Source organism: Paramormyrops kingsleyae, chromosome 23 (assembly GCF_048594095.1).
Source record: "Paramormyrops kingsleyae isolate MSU_618 chromosome 23, PKINGS_0.4, whole genome shotgun sequence".
In the NCBI taxonomy this organism is placed as follows: Eukaryota; Metazoa; Chordata; class Actinopteri; order Osteoglossiformes; family Mormyridae; genus Paramormyrops; species Paramormyrops kingsleyae.
The window spans coordinates 23,088,878-23,103,020 of NC_132819.1; the positions used below are offsets into that span (position 1 = coordinate 23,088,878).

Genomic DNA, 14,143 nt, shown 5'->3' on the forward strand with positions numbered 1-14,143 from the left:
TCCCCACCACTTCTGGCCCGTCACACAAGGTGAAACGGGCCCCACCCAGCTTCACACAAAGTACTTTTTCCACATTCTGTCTACATTAAAGGGGGACATCCCCAGCCCCCATTACACTTTGTTCATGGGGGTCCCACACCCTGCTTTCACATTTTTATATTTTCTAACATGATTCTGGCTCGTGCTTCACCTGAAATTTTTTTTGAGCCACAGAAGTGCTGAAATCCAGTCAGCCGCTATCTCACCTTGTCGCTGTTTATATATATATAGCGTAAGTAATGCGATCACCGAAAACACTTCCAGAAGTCCACATTTTCCAGAAGGGCACCTCACCGAATTCTGTTTATGGGAGAAATGAGATGAGTCCTTTATTGATCCCTGAAAGGAAATTAGGATGTTACAGCAGTCCAGAATCTGATGGGAAAAACAGACACCAATATGGGAGAGGGGCAGAAGAAATAATAACATAAACGTACGATAAATAAAATAATATGTATCAACATGAATAAATAATTGTAGACATTAAAAATAGAATCTACAGCATCCTCAGGAAATTCAATAGGCTCCATCGCTTCTAGTTCAGAGTGTCTGTGTTTGCTGCCCATCCCAATGTGTCACCAACTTGCTGATCCATTAGATCAGCGCCACCTTGATTTTCTCACCCTGAATGGTGACGGAAAGCCCACCACCATCTCCTTGGTCTTACTGATGCTGAGCTAGAGATGGTTCAGCCGACACTACAAAGCTGGTCACTACACCGTTACACTCCACAGCGGCAGATTCGCCAGAGAACTTCTGCAGATGACATGTCAGAGGTGCAGAATGTGAACAGGAATGGACAGTCCCCTGTGGAGCCCCTGTGCTGCTCACAACCTATTCAGACACAGTCTTGGTGTCATGCATAATGTACCCTGCAGATCAAATAGTCAACAATCCAGGATACCAGAGAGGTGTCCACCTGTGCTGCCCAATACAGGGGTCCAGTACTGGGTTCATGAGGGTCTTGAAGTAGAGCAGGGGAGAGGGGTATTTTCATATATGAAACATTACTTGACTCATAATGGGCAAAATGCAAGGTGAATAATGTAGAACTGAAACTGGATATGGGGACTCACTGGAAAAAAGACACAAAACAGCTAGTTGGTAGCTGGTCAAGTAGCTTTCAAACAACTAAAGTTTCAGTGTTTTCACCACCTAGCTAAGTCAGTTATAGGTCAGCAAAACGTCATGAACTTTATGTTCTACATGGCCCAAGGATTTTTATACAGCTATTAAAAACAGCAGAAACGGTATACCATAACCTCCCCACCATTTGTAACTCCATACTTAAATTTAAGTGCGCAAAGTATCACGGGAAGAAGACAGTGGGCGGTTCCTCATCGACGTCATCCGGTCCCAGTCGCTCCGCAGTCGTTGAATAAAAAGCTTCGCAGAGACGGCGCCATTTTCTCTAGAGCCCGTCGTTGTCGATTAGCTATAGTGGAGCCATAAGCGACGCTTTGTTATATTTGGTCGTTTGTCGGCTTTTTAGCGCTATTTCACACTTGTTAAAATGAGTGACATTGAGGATGGAAACTTTGGAGGACGAGTAAGTATTTTTATCATAGTTCGCTGAAGGGATACTATTTCCTTTCTTTCCAGGGTCTGTCTTTCTCTTTCTCTGTAGCTAGATGGCTAGATCGATATGCCTGGCAAACGGCACAAACGTAAAAGCTACAGTCGTTACGTATGCTTAAAAAAACCACTAGGCCGGTAATTATAAGCTATATCCTTGTCACGTTATTGAAATGTGTAAGCGTTTAGTGAGTTTGGTACAGTTTCCCCCTTTTTGTGCCTCTGCGATTTAGGATAGCTAGGCCACACTACGCTAAATGAACACTTTAGGCCAGCGTAAAGCAAAAAGGGTCATTTTATACGATGCTGATACTTTCCACATAACCGAGTCTCCCAACTGGTTATTGCCTTTTAACCAGTTAACACTGATACGCAAACAATCATCTGGACCACTTGAATTGTGCTACGGAACTAGCTAATGCCCGTAATGCACATCCGTGTTGACTAGCGGCTAAAATCACGAAATGTAAATTGAAGCAGTTTATTTTTAACTTTTACTACTGTATGATTCTAATAGTGACCAGGCGAGGTCGTTAAAGCCGTGAATGTTTAGGTGTTTGAGCGCTAGTTGGCTAGCTACCAACTAGCTAATGTTTTGCGTCATTTTTTTCCAGTGAGTCTCCGTATCCAATTTCATTACCATATACAACAGGCTGGTAACGTCTCTATGTGGCCCTAGATGCTTTTTATAGCAGTGAAACCAAGTTATCAGGATATTTTGTCTGCCTGAGAACGGTTCTTCCCCCCTTATTACTAAATACCGTTTTTCTGATCTCATTCACCGGCCAGTTCTTCTTTTCTTGATCAGACGTCTTAAAACGTGTGTTTGGTATCTGGTGATGCATTCATACGTATATACTCATAGGGAACCTGAAAGTGTTTTCTTACTTTGTTCACTTGCTTTGATCGTAGATATTTGTAGATATTTTGTGTAGCTAGGGATGCACGCGCATCTGAGAAGTAGTTGGCTCATTTTTTTTGTCTCATGTAGATGATAAACAGGCTTTTTCCTTTTAAATCCCATGTTCTTAATTATACTGAATGTTCTTTTTTCATAAAGGTTATTGATCGTGAAGGATTTGAAGAGTTTTATCCAAGAATATGGAAGAATGTCCAAGATAAAAGAAGGCTTATGAAAACGTGTACAGATCAGAAAATAAAATGGGAAGGGAAAATGAACTGAAGATTGGTTCAGATAGAAGCACTTGCGTTATGTCATGTCTAAAATGAAAATGATTTCAATTTGGGGAAGAATACCCGGATTGAGAAAATGAAAAACTGAAAAAACGAAGAACGAAGAATAGAAAAAAAGCCTGAGCGAAGTAGCGTAAACAGAAACTGGAGGGATGAATGTATCCTAGGTTAAGTAAATGTATGGTTTATGTTCCAAGTGTCTATGCTGCCATTTGTAGTCTAAAAATGCATGATGATTAGGGGTCCAAGCACCAGCAGTGCTGGATCCCTATTGTTTTTGTAGTATATTATTGGTGACGCGGTGGAAACAGGATATGTGTTACAGGGGATTGTTGTTGTTGTTAATGACATTCTCTTAAAGTAGATGCCCTTTCTGATTTTCATTTGTGCTAATTGAGATGGTTGTAATCTAACCCTTTCCTCAACAGCACATGCAGTGCCATGATTTGTATTTGATGGCTGCTGCCATGACTTGTTCCATTTTAACGTGCTGCTGTGATATTAGGAGTCCCGCTCTCCGTCCAAATCGGACCGCGGCAGCCCGGTTCATGTTAAGTCGGAGAGCAGGTCGGCCTCACACAGCCCATCGCAGGTGTCCAAGAGGTCGGAGTCCAGGTCCCGGTCTCGTTCCAAGTCCAGGTGAGTGATGGGTGGGTCTACAGCTACTGGGCTGATGTCCGTTAATGCACAAAGCGGAAAGCCTTAAAATCAGTTTTGGTCCCATCATGATTTTTTTTTTACTTGCACATTAAGACTTTTTCAGTTTGTGTAAGATTTCCTATCCCCCCCCATTCCCAACCCTCAGGTCTTACTCACGGAGACACTCCAACCGGCACTACAGTCGTTCTCGCTCTCACTCCCACCGCAAGAAGTCCCGCTCACGCTCCTACAGCCCGGACTACCGGCGCAGGAGGAGTCAGAGCACGTCACCCATGTCCAACCGACGTAGGCACACAGGCAGCAGGGTCAGTGTCGCGCTCTTACGCCTGCGGGGTGCTTGGTGTCAGAGCTGTGCTCACAGGCGTTAGTCATTTAGCCTCAGTGGAGTGAAGTCTAACATTTTCAAATGTTTCACAGGCTTGGAAAACACTTCTAATTACCGTAAATACCATTGTACTGCAGCAACATTTATTTGATCCGCCTCTGTTATTTGGCCAGGTGTGAAATTTGGGTTTCAATGGTTGTTAAATACAGAACACCAGGCTGGGTCTAGTAATGTCTCACTGCTAACCTTTTTAATGGTGTGAGTCTTGTGTAGCCCTTTCTGACATTGTTTAACTCTCTTTGCATGTTTGAACACGGGTGCTGCAGCCTTTGGTTATGTTTTTCATTCCCAATCTGTGGGAGCAGCAATAACTGCATTTTAATAACCCCTTTTTTTTTATAACCCCCCCCCCCCTCTTGTTACATCAACAGACCAGATTCAGCAACGACTTCAAAGGCGAAACGTACAATCATAGTGATGCCAGGGTATGTAAACGTTCTTCCACCTTCTGGAGCATTGTGTGAGGCCGCACGCTGGGACCATTTGCGCCATTTGGGCAGTGGGCACATTAAGGGAAGTCGTTGGGTTGTGTGCTGAGACTGACAGACGTGCCTTGGATTTGGGGGTGATCATCATTGCTGGTGTGTGGCTGCTGTAGTGTTTGTGCTCAGATTTAAAAAGGGGTTATTAAAACTGTCAAACAGTTACCCACAGATATTTATTATATTGCTTATTTTGCTTGGCATGGGGTTCATATATTTTTTTTTTAATTAACCTTTCAAATTTGTACCATTCAAGGGGAATATTTGATGTTTGGGGATATTATGCTAATATTTCTTAAAGAATGATGTGGAATAACAGCTGTCAATTTAAAAAAACATTCTCAGCCGAACAAGGAAACATTTCCTGTAAAGTTAATGGAAACATAATTATAGCTGGATGCAGACGCTTTCTGACTCCTATAAGGTACTCTCCTGTGCCAAATGTAAATGCAGAATCGCTTAGAAAATACTGAAATTCTTTGCTAAGCTTTTTTTTGTTATAATGGGGAGAAAATGTCTTTGGGCCTAGGTGCAGACATAAATATTGACTGTCGTCACCAGAAACCTTTATCATTGATGTTGGTTTGATCTGTTTTGCTAAGGATGGGATGGTATTTTGTTGGTTTATTTCTGTTTGTGCACGATTTTTTTTTATATTAGTGTGATAGTAACTGGTTACCGGCTGTTAAGGGCTCTGGCTCCTTTTCTGTGTGTGCGGGGATGTGACATGGAGGACAGTTTGGTGATGTGGAAGCTTTTAAATGCAAACAGTGCTAGGTGTAGGGGGCTTAGTCACACATTGTTGTTACCGCTATTTTACAGCCATGCAGCCTGTATTTCATGTACCTTGTATCCGCCCACAACAGTTCTTGTCAGGATCAGCTGTCTTCATAGATCTCCCTCCCTAGATGTTGAGCTCTGTCCCCCTGGTTCCCCCCTTACCACAGGCCAATCCAGACCCCAATACCTGCCTCGGGGTGTTTGGGCTGAGCCTGTACACCACAGAGCGTGACCTGCGTGAGGTGTTTTCCCGCTATGGACCCTTAGCTGGCGTCAACGTGGTGTATGACCAACGCACGGGCCGTTCCCGGGGCTTCGCCTTCGTCTACTTCGAGAGGATCGACGACGCCAAAGAGGTGCGGTCATCTCGCCCTGTGAAGTTGTTGGTGGCCTGATATTTTTGCTGTTTTTCAGACAGTATTTCTGTAATAGAAAGTTGGCTTGTTGTATTGTCTGTATAGAACCTCCTCATAATTCAATGTAGAGAGCTCTGTTATACCTTATGAGGTCTGTCTTGTATCATTACTTTATAGCTACTCCTTGGTAGCATAAAACAGGGACGCACACACCCTTTAATGCATAGATGGCTATGGGTTACATATCCCAAGGCGTAAAGTGGATTGGAATTGTTAGTCATTCATTGATAGGCCTCCCTCATCTGTTCGCTAGTGTTATTGAAATGCTGATTGGCTGAACTCTGCATGGCAGGCAATGGAGCGAGCGAATGGCATGGAGCTAGATGGAAGACGCATCAGAGTGGATTACTCCATCACCAAGCGGCCTCACACCCCCACACCAGGCATTTACATGGGACGGCCCACACAGTGAGTTCGGGAAGAGCTTCTCTAAGAACATTGTTCTTATGTTGTAGTTCTCTCTGTCATGACTGAATGGTGCATGCTTAATATAGTTGGGATTTCATGTGTTACAAAGAGTTCCTATCTCCTGACTGGATTAAGTATTTACGCATGCTGAGTTTCGGTTATTTCAGGAATATGGTCCCAAATAGATGGCACTTTGTGTTAGTGGTGACTGATTCTCTCCCACAGCAGCAGTGGCGGGAGCAGCAGCAGTGGTGGCCGGAGACGCGATTCGTATTATGAGCGTGGATACGATCGCTATGACAGATACGACGAGTATGACTACAGATACAGGTGAACAAATGCAGCGAAACTTTCGCTTTCAGCAGAGCAGCTCATGTAAATGTTATGGACACCTAAGTTCTGGGGTGAACTGTGTTAATTGTTGTACACAGGTCATGACTAACATCAACGTTGTATATTTTGGATATCCGGTTATATGTTAATTTTACCTCAGTAGTTCAGAGTATTGGTTATCTCCTGGTACCCAAGTAGTTTCCCAGTCCTGACTGTCGGTATTTCCAGTCGCAGGCGGTCTCCATCCCCGTACTACAGCAGATACCGGTCTCGCTCCAGGTCACGATCGTACAGCCCCCGTAAGTACACTTTTAATGGAGCCGTCCCATTTAAAAATAAGCCAATGTAATGTTAACTGGGTCCATCTTTTAATTGCATTATGACCCTCCACATGAAATAATCTGTTATTGAAGAGATGCTTTATGCATGTGGTTTACTGGGCATTTGTACTGCTACTAGACCAATATTTGTAGCTCCCTAATTATACTGTGATAATCGGTGATATTTTTTGCCTGTAAATTAAGCAGTATGAGCTTAGTGGTCTTTCATAAAACATTACCGTACCACAGAGGCTACGCATTGATGTTGTAAGATTTTATGAAAAACTTTCTCTGAAACGGCCTTTTTTTCCCCCCAGGACGATACTAAGACGCTTGGACCTCAAGGATCTCTTTTACTCATGTTTGATCTTTAATGAAACCACCACTTTAAGGCATTGCAATATTTACATAAAATCTAAGCTGGGTAACATTTAAGCTCTTTTCAGTGGGATTATCCAGTTGGGTGAGGTGTTTACGTCTTTTTAGAGATCTTAATTTCTACACTTTTCTGTGCATCTGTGTATAGCATTTAAGTCTTGCTGAACAAAAGAGTCTGTTTTTGAAAGCTTAAAAATGGTACTGTGGGTGGCATTTTGTTAGGACATCTCCTCCCAATTCCTAACAATGTTTAAAATGATTTATTATACAAAATGTGAAACGTGTCTGCTTAAGTTAAAGGTTTATTTCTGTCATTTGGATTTTTTTTTTATTTTGATAGGATGTATTTCTTTTTAACGAAATAAACAGTTGATATTTCGGTCTCATGTTCTGGGTCTGTTGGCAGTCAAAGACATCCTGTTTTCTCACAATGCTGTGCAAGACTACGGTAACTGCATTTAAGCCGGAGTGGATTATTGAGTAAGATGGGTTTTAGTTTTAAACTAGACATCTGCGGTGATCCTGTTAGACCTTAGAAATGTAATGTTGAAATGTTATGGAAATTATGGATTAATGCGATAAGCCCTGGTGTCTAACTTAAACTAGTTTTATACATTTAAGTACATTTTAAACTTGTGCGAAATGTCCAAACCGATGTACGACTGCGGCAAATAGCACACGACTGCCCCCCTAATAATTCGAGTATTGGTAAAGGAATTTACTAACGGGGGAAGATCTGTAAAACAGGATTTATATTCAATCCCATTTAGTCTGAACAAATTTTGTGCTGAACAATGTCAATTTTGCAAATATGCAACAGTTTACTGCTGTGCGGGACATTTCCCCACTGGTTAATCGGGGGATTATGTGCCACCAATAATTTTCCCTGCAATTTGTGTCAAGCACTACTAAACAGTAGTAAAAAAAAAAAAAAAAAACCAACACATTCATATGCAGGAAGTGGTGGCCAGGAAGTAGTCACCTAAATGTAACTGCAAATCATTCATGCAGAAACTCACGGTGGGTATAAGGCAGAAGTCAAAAGTGACATTGATCTGTAAGGTATTGGGTGTGGTTACTTCAGATGCGGAGATTACCTCAACACAGAGACATCCACAGCATGGGCATCTCCGGGGTTACTGGAAAACATCAGACTGCCTTTCTGATAGCTGAGTCACCAGTAACAATTACTGGTTCGTGCTGGTCAGCTGGCTGTGGTGCAAACCTTCAAGCTGTCTGTACTGTCAAATAGTTGGGGAGAGAAGCATTTTCTCCATCGCAGTCAACCTAAGGGTTGGGGATGGGGAATGTGGGGTCTGTCTGGGAGAAGCATTTAACCACGCCTGCTCAACAGAAATGCAAACGCAAAATCTGGCTGGTAAGGGCTGTAGCTGAATTGGGAGACTGGCAGCCTAGATTATATGGTAGCCATGCTGGTCCAAGAGCTGAGTGTTGCTATGCCCTCCATTTTATATTAAACATGCTACAATGATAAGCAGTTTCACATTTATTCAAGTATTTTGAACAATTGTCTTGGGCAAGAATCAAAATCACTGGCCACTCAGAGGGGAGGGTTCTCTACCAATTCAGACATTTTCTGAGGTAAAGAGAAAACTTGTAGGATTTTAAAAGCTTAACGTAAATGATGAGCAGACCAGAGGGGAAGTAAACAGCTGGATCAATATGGAAAAAATATGAGCTAGTCAGTTCAAAGGGATACAGTGTGTCGTGCTATAAGCTTTAGAAGCACATACAGTATAGGTTAATCAATGTCCTTGCCTAGTTGACATTACATCTGCTTAGAACCTCCACTTTGGAAATAGCGCCACCTGAAAGACGGTATTTTCGATTAACTTCAAGCACCATTATGGTAGCATGAGATCAATGCTGAAAATTCTTTATACAATTCAGAAAATCAACTTTCCTGCTTTTTCATAATATGCTGATACAGAAATTAATCTTATAACCCAATTTCAAATAAATACTTCACCAAAAAGTGCATTTTTTTGCACAATCGATCCAGATAGCATTTGCTTGAGTTACTACAAATGAACTCTAAAATTATCTAGTAAAAACTAACTCACTTGCGTTTCACCTTCAGTTCTCAGAGAGTTTTATTATATATAAAGAATCTCAGCAAAACCATGGCGATAAACTGCACTGCTGAAAATAATGTTGAAATTCACTGCAATCCACTTAAAAAATATTTGATCTTGTTTCCTGAGCACATTTAAGTTCACATATGACAGTCTGTACTATATCAAATAGTACTGTCTGTGGAATGACCTAGATTAATGTGTGTTTTACATGACAATTAAATTTGAATATTAAGATAAATGGTTCTTCGTTGAGTTGCGTTTGCTAAATGATCCCATGTACCCAGGATGAAGTTTTTGAAACACAATTAAAATGACATTGTCCAAAACTAGTATATTATGTCCTATTCACTTCTTTAAATAAATTTTAAATGTGCGTTTATCTCGTTTTCTCAGAAATGTTCGACATGATGTAAAATAAGCATACATGCCTTGTTGTTATTTCCTCGTAACTTTCATGGCTTTTTTTTTTTTGATCAGTTATTTAGTTGGATATATCCAGACAGTTTGGGCATCTACCACATGCAAACACAAAAATAAACACTCTCTCCCTTGTTCCCAGCAGCCCACTTTACCTCTTATCAGTGTGTCTATTGGACTTCTGGGCCTCCAGCATTGATCAACCGAGTTGTCAGGCTGCAGTGTCACCGAGCAGCAGCCACTGAAGGGTGAGCTTCCCAAAAGCATAGTTTCTAAATACATTAGCAACTTACACAGTTGGATCCATGCAACCGAATTGGTGCAACCATGTAAGCTACTGGAGAGCTTTTGGGAAACACACCCGGGTTTATGTACGTCTCACCTGCGTTTAAGTGGACAGCTTGACATGCATTAGTAGCAAGGTTATAGAAGTCACCTGTGCCACAGCATGAATGTGTATATTTGAATACAGCACAACACAACAATGGAAGCCATACACGGGTGCTAATCCCTGTACTCTGTTCAGATGCTATCAGTGGTCATCACATCTTTCTTTGCCTGAGCGTTTATGTACACACACAAAAAGGTTTTAATGAAATTGTTTATTTTATGATTCAATGATTCCCTGCATCCGATATACACAAGTCCCACTTGTGGTATTTTAACATCTGCTGTCACATGCCACTCCATGACTTGTCAGACTTGTATAAACTATTTCATGAGTTGTCATTGTTTGTTCTTTTGCCAAAAATACAAATGTATCTCATTCTTGATAACTTGGTGATTCTGATTTTTTTCAAAAAAAGGTATTTGTGCAGAAAGCAGAATGTACATATTGTGTCATGGTTGTTTTACATTCGACATCCCAGTAATGCTACATCAATAACAGCTAAATGCAAGGAATCAAACGTAATTCCATTTTTTACTTATTTCTTAAGTTTCCCCCACTATTGTAAGTCTATCCACAGCCCCGAAGTGAACAGTCATGGAAAGTTAAATGGAATTTTATATTTTGATTTTTTAAAACAAAATGATGATTCACAACAGTACAGTAAACAGCAGAACTGGCGATTTACCCAAACAACATTTAAGCATGTTATATTTAAAGTACTATTAAAGCAGAAAACTATACGCCAACAGGGTTTGGTTTCCATTTTATAATTTAAAGGCAATTGTATTATAAATATAAACAACGTTATATTGTCGTATGTATGTGTATATTGTCGTACAGTATTGTATCTTATTTATTTTATATTAATTTCTGGATCAAAACGGAAATTACGTACGAATAAGATTAGAATATGGCAGAAAAATAAACAAATACTGCTGTGTTAAAACTATACGTTTAATTCTAATTTCTCGCCAGCGTACTTGTTTTATAACTTTATACTTTACAACAAGCTGTATTTAAAATGCTACAAAAATATAAATTAACAGCTACTAATTACTTAGAAAAACATTATTGAAACATAAATGTTCTTAGCTTGTTGTTTAAAGAAAAAGGTTACTCTATTAAATACAACTTTACATTTCCTTACCCAAAGCAATGTGACCAAAACAATTATTTTACACTTCCAGGAACCGCCATTTTCTGTTCAAAAAAGCATGGCCTGGTATAATTACTGATTTGTGCACTAATAAATTGTACTGAGAGAAAAACAAACATTTTAGTACTTAAAATCATTATATATAGAACCTACAGTATAAGAATCTTCCTGCTGGAAATTATTTCAAATAGCAGTTTTAAAATACATTCAGACACAGAGAAAAATGCCTCCTGCAACGATTCTTTGTCCAATACATAACAACTAAAACATAATCTATGTTCAGATTTAATCCTGTTTATTACACATTTCTCTAATGAGCACAATCGCAGCCTGGTATACTTTTCCCGGCACAATAAGCATTAATGGTTTTATCCAAGTTTTTGCAAAAAAATAAGTAAACACTAATTATAGTATCCTTCTACGAAAATTACGAAATGACAAAATCTGAATCATGTAATGTGCATGTATAAGACATCCGCCATTTCTGCTGGGAAAACACGCCATAAAGGCTGTATCCTACAAATGTGTTTGTCAAGTGGAAAACTTTAGAGGAAGGGGACCAGAGAAAACGGAAACATTCATTTTCTATGTAGAACCGTTTAAAATACATCAATAGAGAATATTAACTTGGATGATTAGTTTAAAAGGTTACCTTACAGTCCACTAAATACATATGATTGATCGGTATCGTATAACTGCAAATAACCGAATCCACAGCAAGTTGTTTTTAGCGTTTTATTAACTTCAATATGGCGTTCAGCTAACTCAGAAAGATCCATACATTCGAACATACACATTGGCTGGATTCGTTGTCTAAACATATAGACACAGAACGATCAGTTCCAAAAACTTCACAGATTGGATAGAGTTTACCTAGTGTAATTCGCGTTAATTTCGAAATTTTACTTCGGAAAAAAATAAAAATATATAGTATTTAGATATGTGAACAGCATGAGGCTCTTTTTCTTAGCTGCAATCCTACGATTAGACGTACAATTATGCAATTATCTCAGCGCATGCAATTTTAGTTTTCCGTGTCCTTATGAAGATGCAAGGCGGTGAAGGTGAAACACTCGAGAAAATGCTCGGTTTCCTTACGCTATACGTTATACACCATACAGCCTAACAAATATGGAAGTCCTTTCTCTCGAATATGCATGGGAGGGGGGCTCCTCCTGGGCTAACAAAGCAACCTTTCCCGCATTACCTTCAAGAGAAATGCATGCCTTCAGCACTTACCAATACATTACAGCTTCGGAAATCGCAGCATTTTGCAACCATTTAAACTTCTGAAACTAGCCAGTCACTGGTAAGCAGGAATTCTAACGAAATCATTTTACTGGGTTTAAACATGCCAGCAAATAGACAGTGAAGATAAAATATTGTTAACAGGAAGAAAATCGCCTGTTTTCTTATTTCGACATACTTACACAGAATTTAATTTCATGTAGTATTGCCTGTATTCTGACACGTAAAGTAAACCGTATAGAACACTTGGATAACTCAGCTTTAATATAACCATATGCCATATTTAGCCAAAGACATCGGTTGTTTCGAAGTAAAAATCTCTACGTTATTTATAGACCTATCTTTGTGCAAATATTAAACCAACTAAATAATATAATTCAGTTTTTTATTTGAAATAACTCTTTCATGATCATGTATAGAATATTAACGTACTGCCGAGTACAATTTAATCGGCATGAACAATAAACCCCCAGCGTGTGGGGGGAAAAAAACTACTTGATCTATTTCTAAAATTCGTTCGAGGTCTTTGACTCGTGATAATATTTATTTGAATAAATAGTTACAAGTTACCTTTTCGCGCCCTGATTTGTAAAAGACAGTGATGTGGGAAAGCCAATGAATAAACGGTCTTGGATGAAGCCGGCTAAAGTAGTACTAGAGAATCTGCTCTCTGATTGGACGATCATTCCAGCCAATAGGACGAAAGGCTGTTTACAGCCAGCACAAGGCGAGTACTAGAACGGCCACCATAACGTAGGCTGTGTGTTATATCAGACCGTAAACAAAAATGGATCCACACCGCTAATATTCTTTATTTATTTACATGTGTATATTAATTTAGCTTGTAGCGCAAGGGAAAGGATAAAAAGCACATGCCATATCTGGCAGTCGCACTAGAAGTGTAACTATACTGAACCAGATGAGATTGGGAATATCATTCCCCACAATATTAAAGTGGCATTCTAGGCCACATACAAAGTTTTATTGTAACAAAAAAAAATCTATTTTATATTTTTACATGCATTATGACTATTCTACTGAATGCGTACTGCTACACACTGGCGTTGGGAAAACAAATGTAAATGGCCGTATACCATAGCGAAATTTAAACTGTTGTAAGCGCTGCGCAAAGTAACGCGACCTCTGACCCGGGGCGGTGCTGGGTTGGGGGGTGGGGGTTATGTGTAGCGTGTGGTGCTCGAATGGAAACTGCTGCTAATGATGTAATATGGCCGATTGTACCGTTAAAAACACAAACACACACACAGACAACCTTGATCTCTATCCATCAGTATTCAGGGAGAGGACATGGGCGATGACCACTGGAGGAGACCGTGTACAATACAATTTAAAGCTTACCTTACGCTAAGCAGTCTGCATAAAAGTCAGAAATACACGAAAATAAACGCAAAGCGCGTGGATGTGTTAAATTAAGACCGAGGTATTAAATATTATTTTGTGCATCCAGAATGTGTACGTAAATGTAACGTAGATGAACGTACATGTAATATACGCAATACGCTTAAGCCTATAACAATATTATGTTTAAAAATATATTAGCCCTGTGTTTGCCGTGCTTTACGTCGAGAGTCTGCTTAAGTCCTAATCATTTTTATTGCCGAGAATTATGATTACTGTAGCCTAATGGAACGATTATAACAACTTAGTATTTATTTTGCGCAAGCATCGCCCAATTCTGTTGGATCATGACTTTAATGCTGAGATTCTTTTTTTAAAAATAACAACAGCAAAAAATTGATAAAACCAATAAAATAAAGAAGGGAATTGGTCATGTGGAGGGTTCTTCTGCCTCTCCACACCCACTGACTGAAAATCAGGGCTACTCCTTTCTTTGTAGACAG

At 39.8% G+C, this 14,143-nt stretch overlaps 1 protein-coding gene across 4 annotated transcripts; it reads left to right on the forward strand.

The window, feature by feature from the left end:
* The first annotated feature begins 1,401 nt into the window (after positions 1-1,401).
* Positions 1,402-7,356, forward strand: tra2a (transformer 2 alpha homolog). 4 transcript variants are annotated; one of them, XM_023825323.2, is made up of 9 exons: positions 1,402-1,588; positions 3,314-3,447; positions 3,614-3,773; positions 4,225-4,278; positions 5,283-5,471; positions 5,824-5,939; positions 6,168-6,269; positions 6,507-6,571; positions 6,910-7,356. In XM_023825323.2, exons 1-9 carry the CDS (start codon positions 1,553-1,555, stop codon positions 6,918-6,920), a joined length of 867 nt encoding a protein of 288 aa, XP_023681091.1. In that variant the 5' UTR covers positions 1,402-1,552; the 3' UTR covers positions 6,921-7,356. The 4 variants fall into 4 exon arrangements, with proteins under 4 accessions (XP_023681091.1, XP_023681090.1, XP_023681088.1 ...); XM_023825322.2 differs by having other exon boundaries at positions 1,403-1,588; positions 6,165-6,269; XM_023825320.2 differs by having other exon boundaries at positions 1,404-1,588; positions 6,165-6,269; positions 6,501-6,571.
* Positions 7,357-14,143: the final 6,787 nt, after the last annotated feature.